The sequence below is a fragment of the Bactrocera tryoni genome, chromosome 1, assembly GCF_016617805.1.
Source record: "Bactrocera tryoni isolate S06 chromosome 1, CSIRO_BtryS06_freeze2, whole genome shotgun sequence".
NCBI classification, from domain to species: Eukaryota; Metazoa; Arthropoda; class Insecta; order Diptera; family Tephritidae; genus Bactrocera; species Bactrocera tryoni.
Genome location: NC_052499.1, coordinates 52511219 through 52531804, shown reverse-complemented (window position 1 = coordinate 52531804; position 20586 = coordinate 52511219). Strand labels below are relative to the sequence as shown.

At 36.0% G+C, this 20586-nt stretch overlaps 1 protein-coding gene across 1 annotated transcript in view; it reads left to right on the top strand.

Moving 5' to 3' along the window:
• Positions 1-852: 852 nt before the first annotated feature.
• LOC120782301 (headcase protein) overlaps positions 853-20586 on the top strand; it is a 233538-nt gene continuing 213804 nt past the window's right edge. Inside the window, exon 1 of the mRNA XM_040114511.1 lies at positions 853-2876. Coding sequence (XP_039970445.1) covers positions 994-2876 — 1883 coding nt within the window. The 5' untranslated portion in view covers positions 853-993. The remainder of the gene's footprint in view (positions 2877-20586) is intronic.

The window sequence follows — 20586 nt, the reverse complement described above, 5'->3', positions numbered from 1 at the left end:
TTAGAATATGGTTAAATCTTTTTGATCATTCCCTTTTTAGTAGCCGCGAAACCACAATCGACAACCATTATAGTGATTCCAAGCGCGAGCAACGAAAGTGAATAAGAGGAAGTGTCAAAAGATGCAAATTAGTTTTTTTGTTTGCCGAATTTACAGTCGACTCGTCAATTCTTATTGGAATGATGCTTTCAAGTAGCAGACGTTCGTGAAAAAAATGTTTGCCAAGATAAAAGGCTTAAATAATTGAAACAAAACTCAGGAATCCACTTGGATATAAATAAAACTATTAACGGAATACTTATGAACTCATAGAAATGTATACAAAAATATGTACATATATATGAAGTTTAAAAAATCCTTTCGAAGTTCAATAATAAAGATGCGATATTTTATTATCGAATATAGTTAAAACTAAAGAATGAATTTCTAATATAAATATAATGTTTTGATATAAATATAAATCCGAATAAAAGGATTAATAATATATAACTTTTGATACAAAACAAAAAAAAAACAAGTTTTATTAGCAAAAGTGTGCATTGTAATGGCAATGCATTTACCCCTTGTGGAAGAGTCGAAATTTTCGGTATAAATAAAAATATAACAAAATTACAAAAATCCATAATATTTGCATATTTCAAATATAACTGGTAAATTTATAAATAGTATTTGAAATAAACGTTCACAATAAAATTTCAAGAAAATAATAACCAACCATTCAAAAGCATTTATACTTTAATGGATTTATAATAAAAAAAAATTGACAGAAAAAAAAGAAATATTCACTTTAAAAATTTAGCACACAATAAAAATAAAGAATAAGAACAAAATAGAGGTGAGAAAAATAATTTTAAATATGAAAGATAATCATGCCTCCCTTTAAAAAAAATCCAAATTAAATTTCTACTGTGAAGACAAACAAATACTAATAAAAGTAAATTTTTATAAAATAAGCTACAAACATTGACCATCGACTTCCTATCCAAATACTAAATGCTACTTATGGCGCCACGTCGTGACAGCAATAGCGCCAACAGCAGCACCAATCTTTTAGTTCAACATCAATTGTCACAATCTCAACAACAGCAACAACCGCAACAAAGTCAGCAACATATTCAAGCATTTCTGTACTCCACATCCTTATACAACGGGACCAATTTACTTGAGTCCAATAACGGTTCTACCTTGATCACTAACAACAGCAACAGCGATAATCATAACTCCAACAACAGTTTGAATAGTAGCAACGGCAACAACATCAACATGTCACCCATGCAAACGGGTAATTTGACACATGCAACGCTGAATGGTACTAATGGTGCTGTTGGTCCGACCTCCGGCGCTCAGAATGGCCACCACCCACACCATGTCGTCAGCAATATAAGCAATAATAATAATATCAGTAATAATGTGAATGGCAATGTAAACGGTAATATTCATGATCAATACACTCGCTGTTGCTATCCAAATGGTGATTGTTTAAAAGTGGACGGTTCCTTTCTTATTGCTTTGGACGATCTAAGTGACACTGTACGTGTGCTCTGCAATAATGAGAATTGTAACATGGGACAGTATATGCACCGCGAATGCTTTGATTCGTGGGAGCAATCTGTGTTGGTGACCCTCAAGACTATGGGACGAGCACGTTCGTGGTCAGATCGTCAACGCTCACAAAACTTGTGGACAAAGAAGGGTTATGATTTGGTGTATAAGGCATGTGTGTGCAAATGTGGACATGGTCATATACGCAAAGACCTCGAGTGGACATCGCCGGTACAAAAATCAAGTGCAACACTAAATGGCAATCAGTTTGGTAATGTGAATGGTAACACTACGGCTATGAATGGTGGAGTTGGCCAACAGCGTGTGCTCTTGGTCAATGGTGGTAATGTCAACAATATTGGTAGTAATACAACAGAGGATGATGATAAAAAGAAGAAGAAGAAACGCAATCGTAACAACGGATCAAAATCAGCATTGGCAACGGCAAATTCGAATGGGATCGTTTCAAATGGGCAACAACAGCAAGTGCAATTGTCACCAGCAACGGCACAAGCCCAACACTCATTGCAACAACAACAACAAGCAACGCAAGTTTCTAATCAGCAGTCGCAGCAACCACAATCGACCATTTCTATGCTTAACGGACAACAGAATGGAAACGGAAATATTAGTAATGGAATAAGCGCCATATGCACCACCAATAATGTCACCAAAACCAATAATAACCCAACTACCGCTAATAATGCCATGAATACAATAATTTGCAATAACAACAATAATAATCAAATCAATGCTTTGAATAACTCGAGTGTTGGCGTTATTGGCTCAGGTTTGCATAACAATAACAGTGGCAACCTACAGCAACAACAACAATCGCAGCAGCAACAACAAGTTGTCACCTCTTTGAATAATATTCTGGGTCTAGATTTGCGTGCTCGCGCTGACAGTTTGTCATCGAGTGGTGGTGGCAGTGGCTCGACATCGCCCTCAGCCTCCCACTCAAGCGCCGATATTTCCATTTCGCCCATACACCTTCATCAACAACATCAACAGCAGGCGCAGCAGCAGCAATTGCAACAACATCAACAAAATAATTTGCAATTGCAACAATATCAGCAAAGTTTGTTGCAACAAAATAACCTCACAAAAAGTATTTTGAATGGTGCATTAAACGGTTGCGCGGACACAATGCAACGCAGCACTACTGCACTATTGGCTGCCACACAGCCGCAACAGCCTGCAGCCACACCAATTGTAGGTGGCATTGGCGCCGTAAATGGATTAAATGGCTTAAAACAATTGAGTGTTTTCGATCCGCATTTGGTGCAACAGCAAAAGAACAAGGAGGTCGAACTTTATTCGGAACGTGTGCGGTAAGTTTTAATATGCATAAATTCATAAAATAAAATTTGTCTATGGAAATATTTGCGTGGTTCGTTAATAATTAAATGTAGCTATAGGTGTTATACAAATGTGATGCAATCAAAATTTGTTATTAATTTAAACAAGTTTAATAAATTTTTATGTCGGAAATAAAATAAATTTGCATATATTAATATTTTATTCTCTACTGCTGCTCTCTTGTCTGGGAGAATCGCAAACAACTTTTTTTTGTCATTTTGTTCGTGTCGCTGACACATTTTAATTGCTATTAACAGCTGAACATAATATAAACAACGCAAGTATTGCTTTAATAAAGCAATATTTTGCAAATTATTTATTTCTTTTTAATTCGGGTGATAAAGAAATAATTATATTTTTAATTGCGGTGATAACGACACATTTTTTTTTTATTAAAAATATGTCAACGTTGAACGCTCTGACTTAGCTATAATCACGCTTGTGAAAATTGCAATAATGAAAGCTGTAGACAATTTTTTTTTTAATTTTGATTGTTATTTTCAATTGAATATTCATAGCTAAAAAACTCTTTAACGCCGACCTTCTGATTGTCATCGCTTTAGATATTTTTTTTTTATCGCTATGCGCATTCCAGCTGTGAGTGATCGCTTGTGCTGTCGTGTTTTGCTCCAGCTGTGAAAGATCTTCTATTTATCCACCCTCTCCAATCGTCTTATTCCATATTTATATATTTTTTTTTACAAAAAACAGCAATTTTATTTGCTTACAATTATTTTTGCTTTCCCTTTGCCGATATTTTTTCACAGTTGTTCTATTTCATTTCCTTCGAAAAACTTTAATAATTTGTCAGTTATATCAAACAAAAATAGCAACAATCACAGCCGCGTTACTGCTCGGAGAATTAATTATAATTTTTTTTATTTTGTTTTTGCTGGTTTCTGTTTTAATTCATGCTTCGACGCGTCCGGTTTTGTGAATTTTCGTTTTTTTTTACTTCTTTCCTTGGAATCAAAAGTAGTTTAGTGGTTCTTTACAATTTTTACGCAAAACAATTCTGCAAACAAGCAATAAGCCTACATTTGCAAAACAACAACAAAAGCTACAACAATACGTTTTTTTCTAATCTGTAATTCTTTATTGTCTTTTGTTCTTCACTTTCAAAAGTATTTTTTTATGTTTTATTTTACACTATATTCGCCTATGAATTAGTTTGTGCCTCTATTTTCAAGGCCATTTCTTATTGTTGTGCTTACAATTTCGTGTTTTCTTTGCACTATTTTCGTACAATTTTGCGGGTGTTATTTGCCAGCAATATTGTATGAAGTTATATAGAAGAGCTAGCTGTGGTATATACTACAAATACACATATTTACATATATACATACAAAAAAAATATTTTCTATTAGATAGGTACATTTTTTTATACATTTTTAATAATAAAATTGATGATGAATATTAATAATGTAGATAATAATTTCTTGTTCGATAATAATTTTAACACAATTTTAAAGAGTGAGCATCTGTTCTAACACCTACTAAATAATTATTCCAATGTGCTTTTTTAATTATGTGCCTCAAATCAGAATAATTAGTTTCTTTTTTCTTTTCTTTTTTAAAAAAAATATAAAAAAATTGTAACAAAAAATCGACTTCCTACTTAAATCCCGACACTATTTCATTACTCACCATCCATTACTTGTATCTGTAGCTATCAATTAAACGTTGTTCTATGTATTAAAAAAAAACTATTAATATTCTATTAATACCCCACCCACCGCTGCTGACATGTCGTCACCCATTTATTCGCCAATCTGCCTGGCGTTAAGTTCTGCTCGTTATGTGAACTCTATCACGTTCTCTATTTACACGTTTATACGCATACAAATACTCACAAATATGTACATATACATATGTATCTAAATATGTACAGCAACAAAGTATGTTCATTGTGTGCTTATTGTGTGCCCACATTCGCTTTCGTGAAAAAGAATAATTTTAAATAAATTGTGTATGCTAATTGCTTGATTTTGCGCTGAAAAGATATAGCGCTAAGGCAAAAACACAAAAATAGAAAATAAAATTCGTGAACCACAATAAACAATTTCTGAATTCAAAGCGCGTGGTTCTGGTGCCGCAAAACTTTTTTTAAATTGTTTTTATTTATTGTTTTTTTTGGAATGTTTCTTTATTTTTTTTGGTTTTTTTAGAATGTTTCTTTATTTTTTTTGGTTTTTTATTTTTTTGTTTTTTATTTTTTTTTTATTTTTTTTAATTTTTTGTTTTTTTTTTCTATTTTTTTATTTAATTTTTTGTTTTATTTTTTTAATTTTTTACTTATTTTTTGCTTTAAATTTTCTTGTAATAAAAACATCCAAATTCTAATCTACGCGTTTGTTATTTTCTCACACTTTCAAGTTTATGAAAATTTTGCTTTTTCTTCATTATTTTATTTGTATTAATAAAAAATGTAAAGCTTCATTTATTTTTCGTTTTTTACTTTAATTTTTATCTCTATTCTTCTCATTCGCAACAAATCGCTTTTGGAGTTGATCGGCGCACACAGCGTCACATAGCGCTGTTTTACACTCAGGCACCGCTCGCCGCGCTGATTCTAGCTGATTTTATTTTGTACGCTTTTCGAATTTTGGCATTATTAATTTGTGTGTATTTTCATATTTGCTTTTTTTGCTCGCTGTTACGCACGTGTCTTCGACTTTTGTGCAAAAAAGAGATAAAATAATATAACATAAATAAAAATTGTGCCGGCATTTATCATTGCGCTCAATTCCTTTCCGCTGCGTTGCTGATAAATGTCGCTTTTGTTGATAAACAATTTTTTTTTTAGACTAGTCAAAATGTTTCATTAAGTGCGGTTGCACACATATTCATATGCGGGTGTGTATTTATACTAAGAAATACTCTTTCTTCCGGTTATATCCCCACCCTTGCATAGTGAATTTTTCAAGTTTCGCCGTGCTTCCATTTTCGCTTACTTCAAGTGATATTTTGTGTTTCTTATTAGCAATTTGCTTTTCAAAATTTCACTCGCGCTCATGGCCAAGGTCTTTGCTGGCGTTTGCAGTTGCTCAAAATCAACGATCAATTATGCTTGCTAATTATTTAATTATTTTGTTTGCTTTTGGTTTTCGACAAATTTAGATAAATTTCTCTCTGAATAATAGCAAAGTGCTAAAGTGATACATTTCAAGGTTCCCTACTTTTTTAAAGAAAAAAAAAACACATAAACTTCAAATTTAATGAGAAATGTGTATTATCATTCGAAAGAACATTCTTTGGCATTTATTTTTTGAAGATTATCTTCTTCAAATGTTGGCCGCGCCTATGTCTCAGATCATTCATCCATTCATTCTACATATCCCCCCAGAAAAAAAGTTTAACGGTGTGTTATCACACGAATTTGGTGGCCAATTGACCTGCCCAAAACGTGAAATTATCTGCTCACCGAAGTGTACTCTCAATAAATCCATAGATTGATGTGAAGTGTGGGATGTGGCGTCGTCCTGCTGAAACCAAATGTCGTGGAGATCACGAGCTTCAATTTCAGGCATCAAATAGTCGGTTATCAGGGAGCAATAACGGTCGCCATTGAGGGTTACGTGACATAGACCACTGATTCCATCGGCCCACAAACCATACCAAACCTTTCTTTTTTTTCTGGATGAAATGACAGCTCTTGAATCTCTTCAGGTTGCTCTTCGTCCCAACTGCGGCAATTTTGCTAGTTTACATACTTATTGAGCCAGAAATGGGCCTTATCGCTAAACAAAATTCGGCTCGAAAACGACGGATCTTCTTCTTTTAACTATTCAGAAGTCCATAGAGCGAAGCGATGTCGTTTAGGAAGATCAAACAGCTTCAGTTCTTACACAAGCTGTATTTTGTACGTTTTAAATTTAAGATGTCGACGTAAAATGCGCCAAGTAGTTCCATACGTCCGTTCGAGTTGCTGTGAACGGCGACGAATCGACTCTCCACAGTCTTTGTGTGCACTCTCTTTCTCCATTGCTGAATGCTGGGTCTCAAGATGAGTGATGGTGTACGCTCAGTAGGCCGATAAAGAACATATATGTACATATAACATGATAGCTTGACACTATTCACAATGAAAAAAGTAACTATACTTGGATCACCCGTTATATGCAAAAAAACTCGATTTTTTTAAATCAAAAAGTCGATTTAACCATCAAATCAAATTCAGTAATTTTTAAATACTTTTGTCTCTAAGAACGAAAGTTTCATTCTAGAAATAAAATAAATTAAAATTAATTTCAAAATAATTTTCGAAAATTGTTTCGTAGAATTACCGTTAGTTGATAATATATTACCGCTGCACTTATCAGCTTACACAATTTTTTCTAGAAAAAACTATAATCCTATCAATAAGCTAAGCCTTCATCGCACTGAATGACATAGAGTGGTCAAGTTAGTCCTTAAAACTGTAAATCTTTCATTTATCACCAACACGCCGCAAACCAATTACGCGCTTATATGATAAGTTACGGCAGCATTATCTCGAGCCAAAAAGCATCAATGATGGGAAAGTGAGCGACAAAAAGCGGTTTATTTTATAATATTTTACTTCGAACTGTTTTTCTGTGCGCTTCCTTCTCTCCACGATTTACCACTCAGCCTCAATTGCCAGTGTCTTTACAGTCATTATCGTTACGGCATCGTCATCATAATCACCGCCGCCACCGCCACCGCCACCGCCACCGCCACCGCCACCTTCACCGGAGCTGCTGCTGCATTTGAGAATGCAAGTTTTAATTAAAGCCAGTACTCCCACACAAACTCGCCAAATAAGTCGATACGCAGTCAGACAGACAGACGGTTAGACAGGCAGCCGCCTCGTGCACATGCACTGGAGGCGATTGCCCCGTGTCGTTGTTGCATTGCCAAGCGTTACGGTAATAAGCGCGCCACTGCAGTGAGCTTCGCGCGCTTTTCTCGACTTCTCTCCACGCATACATATTTATTTATATGCATTTATTTATAATGGAACCACTCATGTCTGCCACGGCGCTCTTACATCTGGTGTTGGTCTGGGTCTGGGTCTGGGTCTGTGTATGTGCGTCGTTGTGCTTTTCGTTTGCGTCTAGCATTTTTGTTATTCTAACGTTGTGTTGCTCGCGTTCTGTCTGTCAGTCAGTTTGACAGTTCGTCAGATAATTGACTACAAAAAGAGCACAATACCGACTTCATTGAAGTTTTATATCTTATTAGAATTTCGTTTTGAACTTCTTATGCTTCCGCTTTGCTTGGCTTTATAGTTGAAACTCATTGTTATTTTTGTTTTACTTATTCTATTTCTTTATTTTTCTTTTAAATCATTAGTCGCAAATGCTTTTAACGTTGACATCAATACATTTGTTTAGAGAAATGCTCTGATTTATTTACGAAGCTTATGCCATTTCCGCTTTCTTGTCTGGGAGAGTTTTTAAGTCAACAAATTTCTTGTGATATTTCCAAAAAAAATTCAAATAATATTATTTTAAGTGTGAATGCAAGTTATTTAAGATTTTGAAAGCTCTGTAGGATATAACAGCATTTCTAAACATGAAAGTTCATCGTTGTTCATTGACTACGAAAGCTTTTGCTTAAGTTCGTGAAAACTTTGTATGATGTAAAAGCTTTTCTGGACATGCAAGTTCCTCGTGATTTAAATGATACATTGGACTTTTCGTAATTTTAAAGCTGTATTAAGTGTGAAAGCTTTACCGAAGGTTACAGCTTTCAAGAACTTTGCTGTGAATGACATTTTTGAGACGTTTGAAAGCAATATTTATGAGCCATGAAAGCTTCCAAAGAATTAGCTGTTAATGAAAGCTTCTAGAAAATTTAAAGCAGTATTCATTGGGCGTGAAAGCTTTTTATGTTTTGAAAACTGGTTCAAAAAAATAAGTTTAGCTGTTTCTGAGAGCAAATTTATGTATTTAAATGCCATGAATGCTCGTTAAAACAAGTAAACTTATTGTTCCTGAAAGCAAATAAATTTAATAGCTTTTTTCATAGGTCGTGATAGCTTTTCATAATAAATGAGAAAGCTTCTTCGGGCATGAAAGTTTAGTTGTAAAAGAAAGCTTCTGTTGCTTTAAAATCTACTTTAAATGTGAAAGCTGCTGTAGTTTGAAATCTGCATTAGGTATCAAAGCTTTGCGGCAAGTAAAAGCTTCAAGGACTTCGCTGTGAATGAGTGATGCACTAGGTTTGACAGCAGTATTCATTCACCGTGAAAGCTTTTTGTGACATCAAAGCTTCTTGGAATATGAAAGCTTCCAAAGCCATGTATTTTTCTAAAGTCGGTGTTTCTAAGCAACTGCATTTTTAAACTTCAATTTCAAATAACGCCGCAAACTATTAGCTGGTTAGAAGCATTGAAAAAGCGGCTAATCAGTTGTTACGAAAGAAAAACCAGAAAGCTTAACTAACCACAACAACTAATAAAATCACTGGCAGTTCATTAATTATTATATATTTACATACCTATGATATAATGTTACATGCTTCTTTGTGGCATCCACTATGAAAATGCACTGAGATAAACGCTATTCAGTGTGTGACCAGGGAGTGACATTGACCGAGACCCAGACAAGCATTTATTGCAAGTAAATTAATGCGAATAGAGATAGCCCAGGCGAAGAGGTCGCTGAGGGTGCAGCGGTTTAATTGAATGAAAGTAGACAAAGAATCGAGAGTGTGATTTGTTTGTTGTTTGGCTAGCATGTACATATGTATGTATGTATGTATGTAAACAGTACGAGCAACATACACTGATAACAAAATAAGCATGAAAACCGCACGAAATAAAGCCAAAGCAGGCTTTGAGAGTATGTGAAAGTGCAGTTCGTATAAACAATGCCCAATAAAGGGTCGCAGAATGGAGAAATTACTGGAAATTTTAACGACAGGAAGTGGCGGCCAGCCGGTTAAGGCATTTAGAGCCAAAGGAGCGCAGAAAAATTGGGTTACACAGTGTTGTCTTTTTTTGCCGAATATTGTGTATGGCAGTGTATGGACAGGCTTATGGGTAGATACATATGTATGTGTGTGTGTGCAGCTCCATGCAACTTTGATTTTACCCGCGATTTTGTGGACCCCAATGGACAATAATGGGACCGGCGGGTCACTTGGTGCACCAAAGCAAAACTTGTGGCCGCCCAGCGGCAACACGCAAATGCGCTCAACAGCAGGAGCAGCAGCGACAGATAATATGCAAAATGCAAAGGGTCCAACGGCCATGATCGTAAATCACCCGAATGTAGCCATTGACATTCGACATGCCAACTCATCTGTACGCTTAGATGCTGTCGGCTGCAGTGCACAGCAGGCTGCCACGTCACTGCACGCATTGGTTCGCTGTGGCAATGCATGTTGTTGCAATAAAACCGTAACAGTGTGCAAACAACAGTAATGCAGACAATTTCCATATTCAAGTTCAGTGTCCAAGCGAAGTGGCATGCAACTGCTGTCTGCTCTTGCTGGCATGCAATGCTTCCTCCATGGAACAATGGAGATATAAAGCATCAAAGTTGCAACAAAATGGGCTAATAAAAGCCGTGTAGTACTGAACTAAACTCACTGTGCCGCAACGCCAGAAGATGAGAGCTTTTCACTGGCGTCTGTACTGCCGCTGCTGCTGCGGAGGGAGCGCTGCAAGTGATTGCGGGTTGAAATGCAATTTTGTAAAATCCGCAAACATAAACACATCACACAGTCGCTCACACACGCAGACTCATTTGAAAATAAATAAACACACACACACACGACCCACGCATGTTGCCAACTCCCACACACGGCTGCCGCATGCAGCCAGCCAGCCAGTCAGCCAGTCATTCATTCATGCATTCATTCGCACTAAAAGGGCTCATTTTAATAGATTTCAAATGGGGTGTGTTGCTGCAAATGCAATTGCAATCCGCAGTTTACTCTTCGCATCGCACATTCTTGTTTTTCGAAAGCTCCATGGAAGTTCTCTGTGGACCGCGCACTGTCTGCTGCAAGCGCCTGTCATATTGTGTGTTCAACTGTCGATGTTATGACTGTTTCTTTGACACTTTTGTTGTCTCACTCTCTGTCTGAAAATAAGTATGACTCTGGTTACCACTGCTTGCGGTAGCCCAATGAGCTTTTTTGAAAGTGATGAATTCAGGGGAAAGTTCGAAATATTTAATTTAAATGATTGGACTTGTAACATTTTGGTTTACATTTCAGAAATATTTTTGTATTTTATAACAATAACAACAAACCAATTTTCTCTTTTTTCTTACCAAGCTCTGTAAATTCCTAGAAAAGGGGAATTTTTATGCCTACCTTTTTGGAATAAATCAAAGAACATTCGAGAAAACGCGTCAAAAACCTTTATTTCATTTTAGAAAAAATTTCTATGTATAAAAGGCTTTTACGATATTTAATACTAAAATTGCAAAGAAATTTTATTATTTAAAAAGTATAAACGAAAGAACTTTCTTCAAAAAATCGTTTCATAACGAGACAAAAAAAAGAAAAAACTTAAACTCCGATTGCGCCGAAGCTGAAACACCTTTCACAGTTGCATTTCTTCTAGCCTAAAATGGTATAAATTGATCTTTCTCATTGATTTTGAACGTTCATTTTGTATGGTAGCTATGTATATGCTTTTGTAGTCCGATTTGAACAATTTCTTCAGAGGTTGCATCATTACCTTAAACAATAACCCAAACCAAATTTCGTAAAGTTATCCCGTCAAATGAAAAAGTTCTTCATACAAGGACATAATTTTGTTCGGTCAGTTTATATGATAGCTACATATATGCTATAGTCATCCGATCTGAACAATTTCTCTATTTCACTATTGCCTCAGGCAATAACCAATGCAAAATTTCGTGACGATATCTTGTCAAATGACGAAGTTTTCCATACAAGCACTTGAATCCAATCATTCAGTTAGTACGACAACTGTTTGATATAGTGATCCGATATCGGCGGTTCCGACAAATGAGCAGCTTCTTGCGGCGAAAAAGATGTGTACAGAATTTCAGATCGATATTTCGAAAACAGCACAGCTAGTTCGTGTATACATACAGACAGCTCTTCACGCTTATCATTTATATGTATATAAGTAAGTATATTTTATAGGTTCCTTGACATTTCCTTCAGGGTATTACAAACTTCGTGACCAACTTAATATACCCTGTAATGAGGATATATTACTTTTAGAGAAACTTAGAGACAAAACAAATTTTGAGCAAATAATATAATATTTGTGAAACAAAAATCAGAAATGCATTACAAATTGTTTGTGGATTTTTTCTCCATTAAATGAAATACTGAAAAAATATAACATTTACCATATTAATTTCAATGTTTGTCGTCTTCAGTTGGCCATTTTTCTTTTACTTGCTATATTGTCTAAAAATTTGCTCGCAAAAAAATCATTGCTTTCGCTCGTTGAGCTATGTAGATACCACATAAAAGTCGCCCAGCCCCTTGCTATTCTATTTGTTTTTAGTTATACTAGTTTATATATTTTATGCCAGTTTTATATATTTTATACCAGTTGTCTGTTCGACTCACAACTCTACAAGGTTTGGCGAATCGAAAACAGTTATGGCTTTAATATTTAATAAAAAGCATTTAACTTCCCTAATAATGCTTTTAATTTTCGTTCCTTGAACTATGTCGATACCACATAAAAGTCGCCCAACCGCTTGCTATTTTATTTATATTTAGTTACACCAGTTTATATATTTTATATAAGTTTCATATATTTTATACCAGTTTAATATATTTTATACCAGTTGTCTGTTCGACTCGCAACTCTACGAGGTTTGGTGAATCAAAAACAGTTATGGCTTTAATACTCAACAAAAAGCATTTAACTTCCGTAATAATGCTTTTAATTTAAGATCATCTTCTTTTATTCGTTTCCGCTCTCTTGTCTAAAAATTTGATTGCAAAAAAATCATTGCTTTCGTTCCTTGAACTATGTAGATACCACATAAAAGTCGCCCAACCGCTTGCTATTTTATTTATATTTAGTTATACCAGTTTATATATTTTATACCAGTTTCATATATTTTATACCAGTTGTCTGTTCGATTTGCAGCTCTCCAGGTTTGGCTAATAGGAAACAGTTATGGCTTTAACAATTAATAATAAGCTACTAACTTCTCTAATAATGCCATCTTTTTTCAAGCGTCTTTATGAACCAAAAATTACTAAACTAAGTTCCCAGCCTAAAGCGCTGAATAAAACTGCTTGGTAACTAATAAAATTAGTTAAACAAGGAATTAGATGTCAAAAGCCAGCGTAGTAAATTTATTGTTGTAAATGAATTTGCCATTTCAAAGCAAAAAAGTTGCAACTGCTAGCTCACTGGGTACCGCCGAGTACTACATACATACATATTTCAGCTGCAGCTGCGCCAGGCGCCCTTCACATGTACGCGCATGTGTATGTGTGCGCGTGTGTGCTTGCATTATTGCAACATAAAAGAGGAAATTGGATAAATGCTACATACAAAACTGTCGCTTTTTATTGTCAATTCGCTGTTGTTGTTTTTGCAACTGGCTTACCACCACGCCGTTGTATGCACGAACGAGACCAGCACACACACACATACACACGCACAATTGCTGGCGTATGGAGTTGTTTGCAAAAGCTGTCGGCAACGCTGCAGCAGCTGCCATTGTCGACTTGGCAGGAATTGGCTTGTAATACACACACACATACATGTGTATATGTACTTATGTGCATTTGTAGTTGTTATGAGTGTCATTGCAGCGCTGCGTTGTTGTTGGCCGAGGCACAATATTGATTGCAATTTTCTGGCTGGCGCGGCGACAAGCCATAAAAGCCTAAAGTCACACACACACACGCGTTTGCATGTAGTAGTTGCCTATGTGTGTATATGTGCATTGACATTTTGCAGGACTATGCCGTCGAGGACGACTATGTGTAGGTGCGCGCGTGTGGGTGTATGCCACAGTCAGTTGGCGCAAAGCCGCTTAGCCATGCAACAACAACAACAATAACAAAACATTTGTAGTGTAGAAAAAAGAAATGTTTGGAATAAAAGCGAAAAACTGCAGCTTTGCCAGAGCGCATAAAGCCTTTCAAGTGCAAGCGCAATTCGGAGTCTACATGGATGGAGTTGCACATGTGGCATTGTCTGTTGGCAATGAAAATTGCCTGTGTACCGTCATATATTACACATAATGTCACTATATAAATACATACATATACATATGTTGTAAGCTTATATGTGCACTCTGGCTGTACAAAGGTTGTTTAAGTTGCATGTGGCAAGCAGTGAACAGCGGGTGTGCCTACAAATATCCACCAGTGCCACTGGTTATCATTGTTGCAACATTAGGTGTCGATTTTTTTGCCTTCATTTGCAAGTTAGCCTACGAAAAATTTGTAGTTGTTGCAATTCAACCGTTGTTGTTGTAGCTTGTTTGCATTTCTGCTATATCCACTGTCTGAACTGCAGCAAATTCGCCCACAAGCACCCACTGCCCACCATTTCTTAGCAATGTTGGTGTAATTTCGCATTCATTGCCATTTATCCAGGTCTATATGCTATACTTTAAATATATTTTTACATATGCATGGGTATATGAAAGTTGAAGTTGTAACCCAGCAGTAAATTTTTTAGTTTCTACTGGCTTCTAAGTTGGTTTGTGAAATGGCCACTTGCGGCAGATGCTCTTTAATATACTGTTTTAGAACAAAAGAGAAAAAAGTTGTATTATCGAAGCTATGATACCCTACACAAATAAAAAAATGTCAAAAACTTGATTTTGATCATCTAGTTTGCATGGCAGCTATAGGTCCGATCTAAACAATTTGTTCGGATAGTGTAGCATAGCATAATTTGTGAGAAATTTTGAGATGATCCCTTTCGAAATGACAAAGTTTTTCATACAAGGACTTGAGTTTGATCGGTCAGCTCGTATGACAGCTATATGCTATAGTAGCCCGATTTGAATAATTTGTTCGGAGATTGTGTCATTACCTTATATAATAATCTACGAGAAATTTTGAAACGGTTCCTTGTCAAAAAAAAAAAGTTTTTCATACAAAAACTCGATTTTGATCGTTCAGTTTGTATGACAGATATTAGCTATAGTGGTCCGATCTGAACAATTTCTTTGGAGAATATAGCGTTCCCTTACACAACAATCTGTGCCAAATTTCGTGTAGATATCTTGACAAATAACAAAGTTTTCCATACAAGGACTTGAGTTTGAGGGGTCAGTTTCTATGACAGCTATAAGCTATAGTGGTAGTTCCGACAAAGAAGCGTCTTCTTGGCGAAGGAAAGCGTGTGCAAAAATTAATATCGATATTTTAAAAAACTGAGGGTCCAGTTCGCGTATATAAAGACAGACGAACATGCCTAAATCGACCCAGCTTGTCTCGCTGATCATTTACGTTTCCGACGTTTACAATCCAATAAAGCCAACCAAAAATACATTAATTTTCATTATGGATATCACAAAACACTCTCTAGATTCTTGCAAACAAGAGATTGTGGCATGAAATAGTCACTAATTTATTTACCGTTACAAAAGAGTTTCCCTTCCAAGATGTACATATGGTGTTACAAGCACTGCTACCTGAGGCCACCGAAACATTTACTACTGTGTTGTGCTGCTATTTATACTTATATTTGCATGTTTCCTGTTACTTTGTTGCATGCAACTGTTTGCGGCGCAGTTTAATTTGCAATGTCATCCATCTGCCTCCTCACAACCACCTACATATACACGCATACATATTGTATGAGTATAATTGTATATCTTTTGTGTGCACAATTTCGGAGGCGTGGGTGGTTGCTGTCCTACCCACCATTTCTCCTCATCATTCTTTGGCAGTTGTTACGTTTTTCTCTAGCGGATTTTGGATTTCGCTCGCCATTGTTGCACGGCATGTTGCTACATTTATATTTATTAGCATATTCATATGATGCAGCGCAGGCCATCGCCGCTGGTTGTAGTTTGTTTGTACAAAAACGAAGAGAAATTGACAAAAAAAAACACAACAACACAAAAAGCGAGACAAAATAAACAATTAAGTTAAGCATTATATTGAGAATCTGGTAAACTTTTTAATTATATTTACTACCTGCCTTAAATATCCAAATGTGTTTTCAACATGCAGTAGACCTGTTTGCAAAGGGCTGTTGCATGCAACATTACTCTACTTATATGTAAGTAGCTTTATTGGTTTATTGCAAGCCAGAATTTTCGGTTTTATATGATCTGGCATGGACTATATATCAAGCTTTGTTGATTTGTTGTTTTTGTGCTTTTTGTTTACCCGTTTGTTCCCCTGTCTGTCCGTATATACGCGAACTAGTCGCACAGTTTTTGAGTTATCGTTATGAAATTGTGTATGTATCCTTTTCTCCGCAAGGGGCTGTTCATTTGTCGAGATCGCCGATATCGGTCCACTATAACATATAGCTGTTCTTGTATAGAAAGCCTTTTTATTCGACGAGATATCTTCACGAAATTTGGTTTGGTGTATTGTATAAGGCAACGGCAGAATGTTCGAAGAAATTGTTCAGAACGGACCACTATAACTTATAGCTGTCATACAAACTGAATTATCAAAATCTAGTTGTTGTAGGGAAAATTTTTTTATTTGAAGAGACATCTTCACGAAATTTGACATGGATAAAAATCCAAAGCAATGGTATAACCTCAAAACAAATTTTTTTAGATCGTACCTTATGGCATATATGTACATAGCTGCCATGCAAACTAAACGTTCAAAATCAAGTTCTTGTATGACAACTTTATTATTTTTCAAGGGTATTCTTCGTTTTAACTGGAGTAAACTTTTTATCGATAAATAAGTCAATAAGAGGCTGTTTCCATTTTTATGCACAACACTGTATTTTAGGAAAAAATAAATTTTTAAGTATTTTTTGCGCCTATTAAAATTTTTTCCGTTTTTTCGATAAATACGTCAAAAAATAGCTGTTTCCATTTTAATGCACAACACTGTATTTTTCAAAAAAAATTATTTTTAACTATTTTATAGATACACTAAGCAAAATATTTTATTTTTTTTCGATAAATGCGTCAAAAAAAGGCTGTTTCCATTTTCATGCACAACACTGTATTTTATATGAAATTTACTTTTTACGTATTTTAAGCGCCCAGCAACACTCATCAGCCATTTTCCAGTTTTCGCCTTTAATTTGTTGCCACAAATATGTTAATATACCCCCCGCATCCTCCCTCAAATCCCCTGTTGCAATTTGATTTCTGCAGAAAACTGCGCCTGCAATTTAAATGTGTGAAATTTGTAGTCATCACTGACGCACTTCATCATCATCAATGTCAAATGCAATGACTTCAGCCGGCCAATAGTGGATTCACACCAACCAACCAGCGACGCAATGAAACAACATGTGATCACCAGAAGGCAGCCAAGTGTGTGTGTATGAAGAATGGCTGACTAAATGACGGGCCGAGGCGTTGACTGACAACACCAGCCTATATATGAATATGCATATGTGGTTGCAGATAAAATATGTGTATTGCTGCAGCAGACAACTTCAGTGTCATTGCGCGTTTACAGTAATTATGCCAACTCGCTTCATCCGCTCGTCATTTTGAGTCCCAGCTCAGTTTAACTTCGGGCGCTTTGCGCACTGGCTTTCGAAGTTGAAGCGCGAATAAAATGTCACTGCCGTGCGGTTATCAAAATTTTTCTGTGTGGCTTGAAATATGACTAGTCTGTGATTGGTGTTTAAGTGGCTTTCAGTTTAGATATTATAGGCTTGATTGTTAGATCAGCCTTTCAGTTTAGATATTATAGGCTTGATTGTTTGAAGATTTTCATATTTTTTTTATCCAACTTGTTGGTCTGGAAAAGCAAACGGTTATTCTTGAATATGGCTGGACTTTGTGGTTTTTTGTTAAACATTTTCGGTAATCACTGTCGACCCAAAACGATCAGTTCTGCGCGAGGTTTTTCTTACTTCATTTTACTGTGGGATTTTGCCAAGTCATTTGGTTAACCACAGCTGCCGGTTGCGAATCGTCCCATTCATTTGACTGCTGCGTTGATTGAGCGACTTCTGTTTTCTTATATTTCGTTAATTTAATTTTTTTGAAAATTCATGAAACTGTCACTTTTATGACTCAAATTGCGGTCGATTGCTGCAGGTTCGCAACACATCTCTTTTGGCCACTAGTCTTGTGTCTTCAATACGTTGCTGGACCTCAACTCGTTACTTGAGTAAATGAAATTACAGTAGTAAACAGAAAAATGAAGAACAAAGTCAGAGTCAGACAAACTAAAAACATATGGAAACGTCGGACACGAGATTAGTTGATTTAGCCAAGTTTGTATGTCGCTCCGTTGACTGTCCGTATATAGGCGAGCCTAGTCCCTCAGTTTTTGAGATATCGATCTGAAAGCTTGCTCATGTCATTATCTCCGCAAGAAGCTGCTCATTTGTCGCAATCGCCAACATCGGACAACTATAGCATATAGCTGCCATACAAACTGAACGATCGGAGTAAAGTGCTTGTATGGAAAACTTTTTTAATTGAGGAGATATTTTCACGAAATTCTGTACGGATTATTTTCCAAGTTAAAGGCACAATCTCCGAAAAAATTGTTTAGATCGAAGCACTGTAGCATATAGCTGTCTTATAAACAGGCCGATCAAAATTATGTGCTTGTATGAAGAACTTTCACATTTGACGTGATATTTTCACGAAATTTGGCATGAGTTATTGTTTAAAGCAATGATGCAATCTCTGAAGAAATTTTTCGGATCGGACCACTATAGCATATAGCTGCCATACAAACGGATTTTTCCAAATTGAGTTCTTGCTTGTTAAACTTTTTTATTTGTGAATGGTGAAGCTATAATCTTCGGTGCAACATCAATTTCGACTGCTTTTTGCTTGTTTTAATTAAAAATTAATTTATTTACCTGAGTATGCTAAACCAGGTCCTACTGTATATCAGCGTTACCATTTCAGTTTTTTGGATTATCTACGCACGATAATCTCGCATTTCAACCACATATCACCCGGTTAACCTTTGCAGTTGCCAAAAGTGAAACAACAACACAATGTATTGCAACAACAACAACAACCCAAAAGTCTTCAAAAAGTGTGGAAGCGTGGGGAAGCTGAACGAAAGTTGTCTGGCTGCGAAGCATATAAACGCAAATTATTGCTTTTTCTGTTTTTGCTGCTTTTGTTTGCACGCATTGCATGTCCATGTCCCTGGCAATGGCAGTTGCATTTTCTTTGCAACATTACATTTCTTGTTGTGGCTGTGACATGTTTTCTCTTTTTCGGCAGCAACGTTGAAATTAATAAATTTCAGGCAATTGACACATTTTGCAGCCAGCAGCCGTTATGTTTATGCGGCGACAACAACAACAAGTGCAACGAAGGGCAAGTTGATTCTAAGTTGTTGTTGCAAGTATTTACATACATATACATATGTACTTTTGTGTATTGCAAACACACATTTATGCAATTATCTGTGTTTGCTGTAATTTACGACAGCTTCTGTTGTGTTTTTGGAGTTTATAATGCGTCACTGTCCATTGCCAGCTGCGGTTTCTCATCTAATTTCAAAGATCTCAACACGTTGCATGAATCGCATTGCAATGGTTTCAGAGTATCTACATATGTTCGTTTGTATATGTATAAATATGTTTGTTTGTGTATGTGCGCATTACATACAGTTAGTTATACTCAAATTTCTGTCTTCGTTGCCGCTTCAACTCTTTAATATTAAACACTTTTCTATAAAATTATTTTGAGACATCGAAAATTATTGTGAAAAAACAAACAACAACAATAAGTTAGTATAAAAAAATAAAACAAAAATAATCATAACTCGAAATCCCGCTTTGCTTGCCGCATGAATCACACGCATATTACATAAAAATCCTGTCTTGTAACGGTATATACCGATTTTCCCAGCGACGACAGCCGTGCATTTTTAGTTGCGAATTAAACCTTAAAATATTCGCGAAAAAGCATTAAAAGGCGACTTTCACTTTTACAAGTTTATCCAATCAAACAAAACATAAGAGAGTTGCCAGATTCGTAAGTAGCTGCATGCTCATGTATGTATGTATGTGTTAGTGTGCTATATATTTAAATGTCTGTCTGCATGTATTTTAACACGTACGGAAATTGCGTGGCAACGCATTATTGCTGCTCATCACCAACACAGCCACATGCACACACACACATGCAACAGACAACACGATGGACTGGCTGGCAGTGCTATAAAATCAACTAAAATTAATAACAAGAAAAAAATTATTTAATATGTTGTAATTCAACAACTGTTGCCAGCATACAAAAATATGCATTACAACAACAACACATACAGCATCACCAGCAGCAAAGTATTCGTCAGCAGGCAGCTGGCAACAACAATTGCTGCTGTCATATAAGGCAGGCAGCTAGCTTCAGTCAACTGCGGTAGTTGTTGTTGTTACTAGTGGCTCAGCGCTTCATCATTGTTGTTGCACTGCTATTATTATTGTTGTTGGCTTAGTCGATGACAGCATCTCTCGCGCCTTTTACAGCATGTTGCAATGTTGCAGGCTCCCCAGCAGCAGCGCCAAGTCGTCAATAATTTGGTGAACGCCAAGAACAACAACAACAACAAGCACCGAGTAATATTAATACAATAACAGATATATTACGATGATGT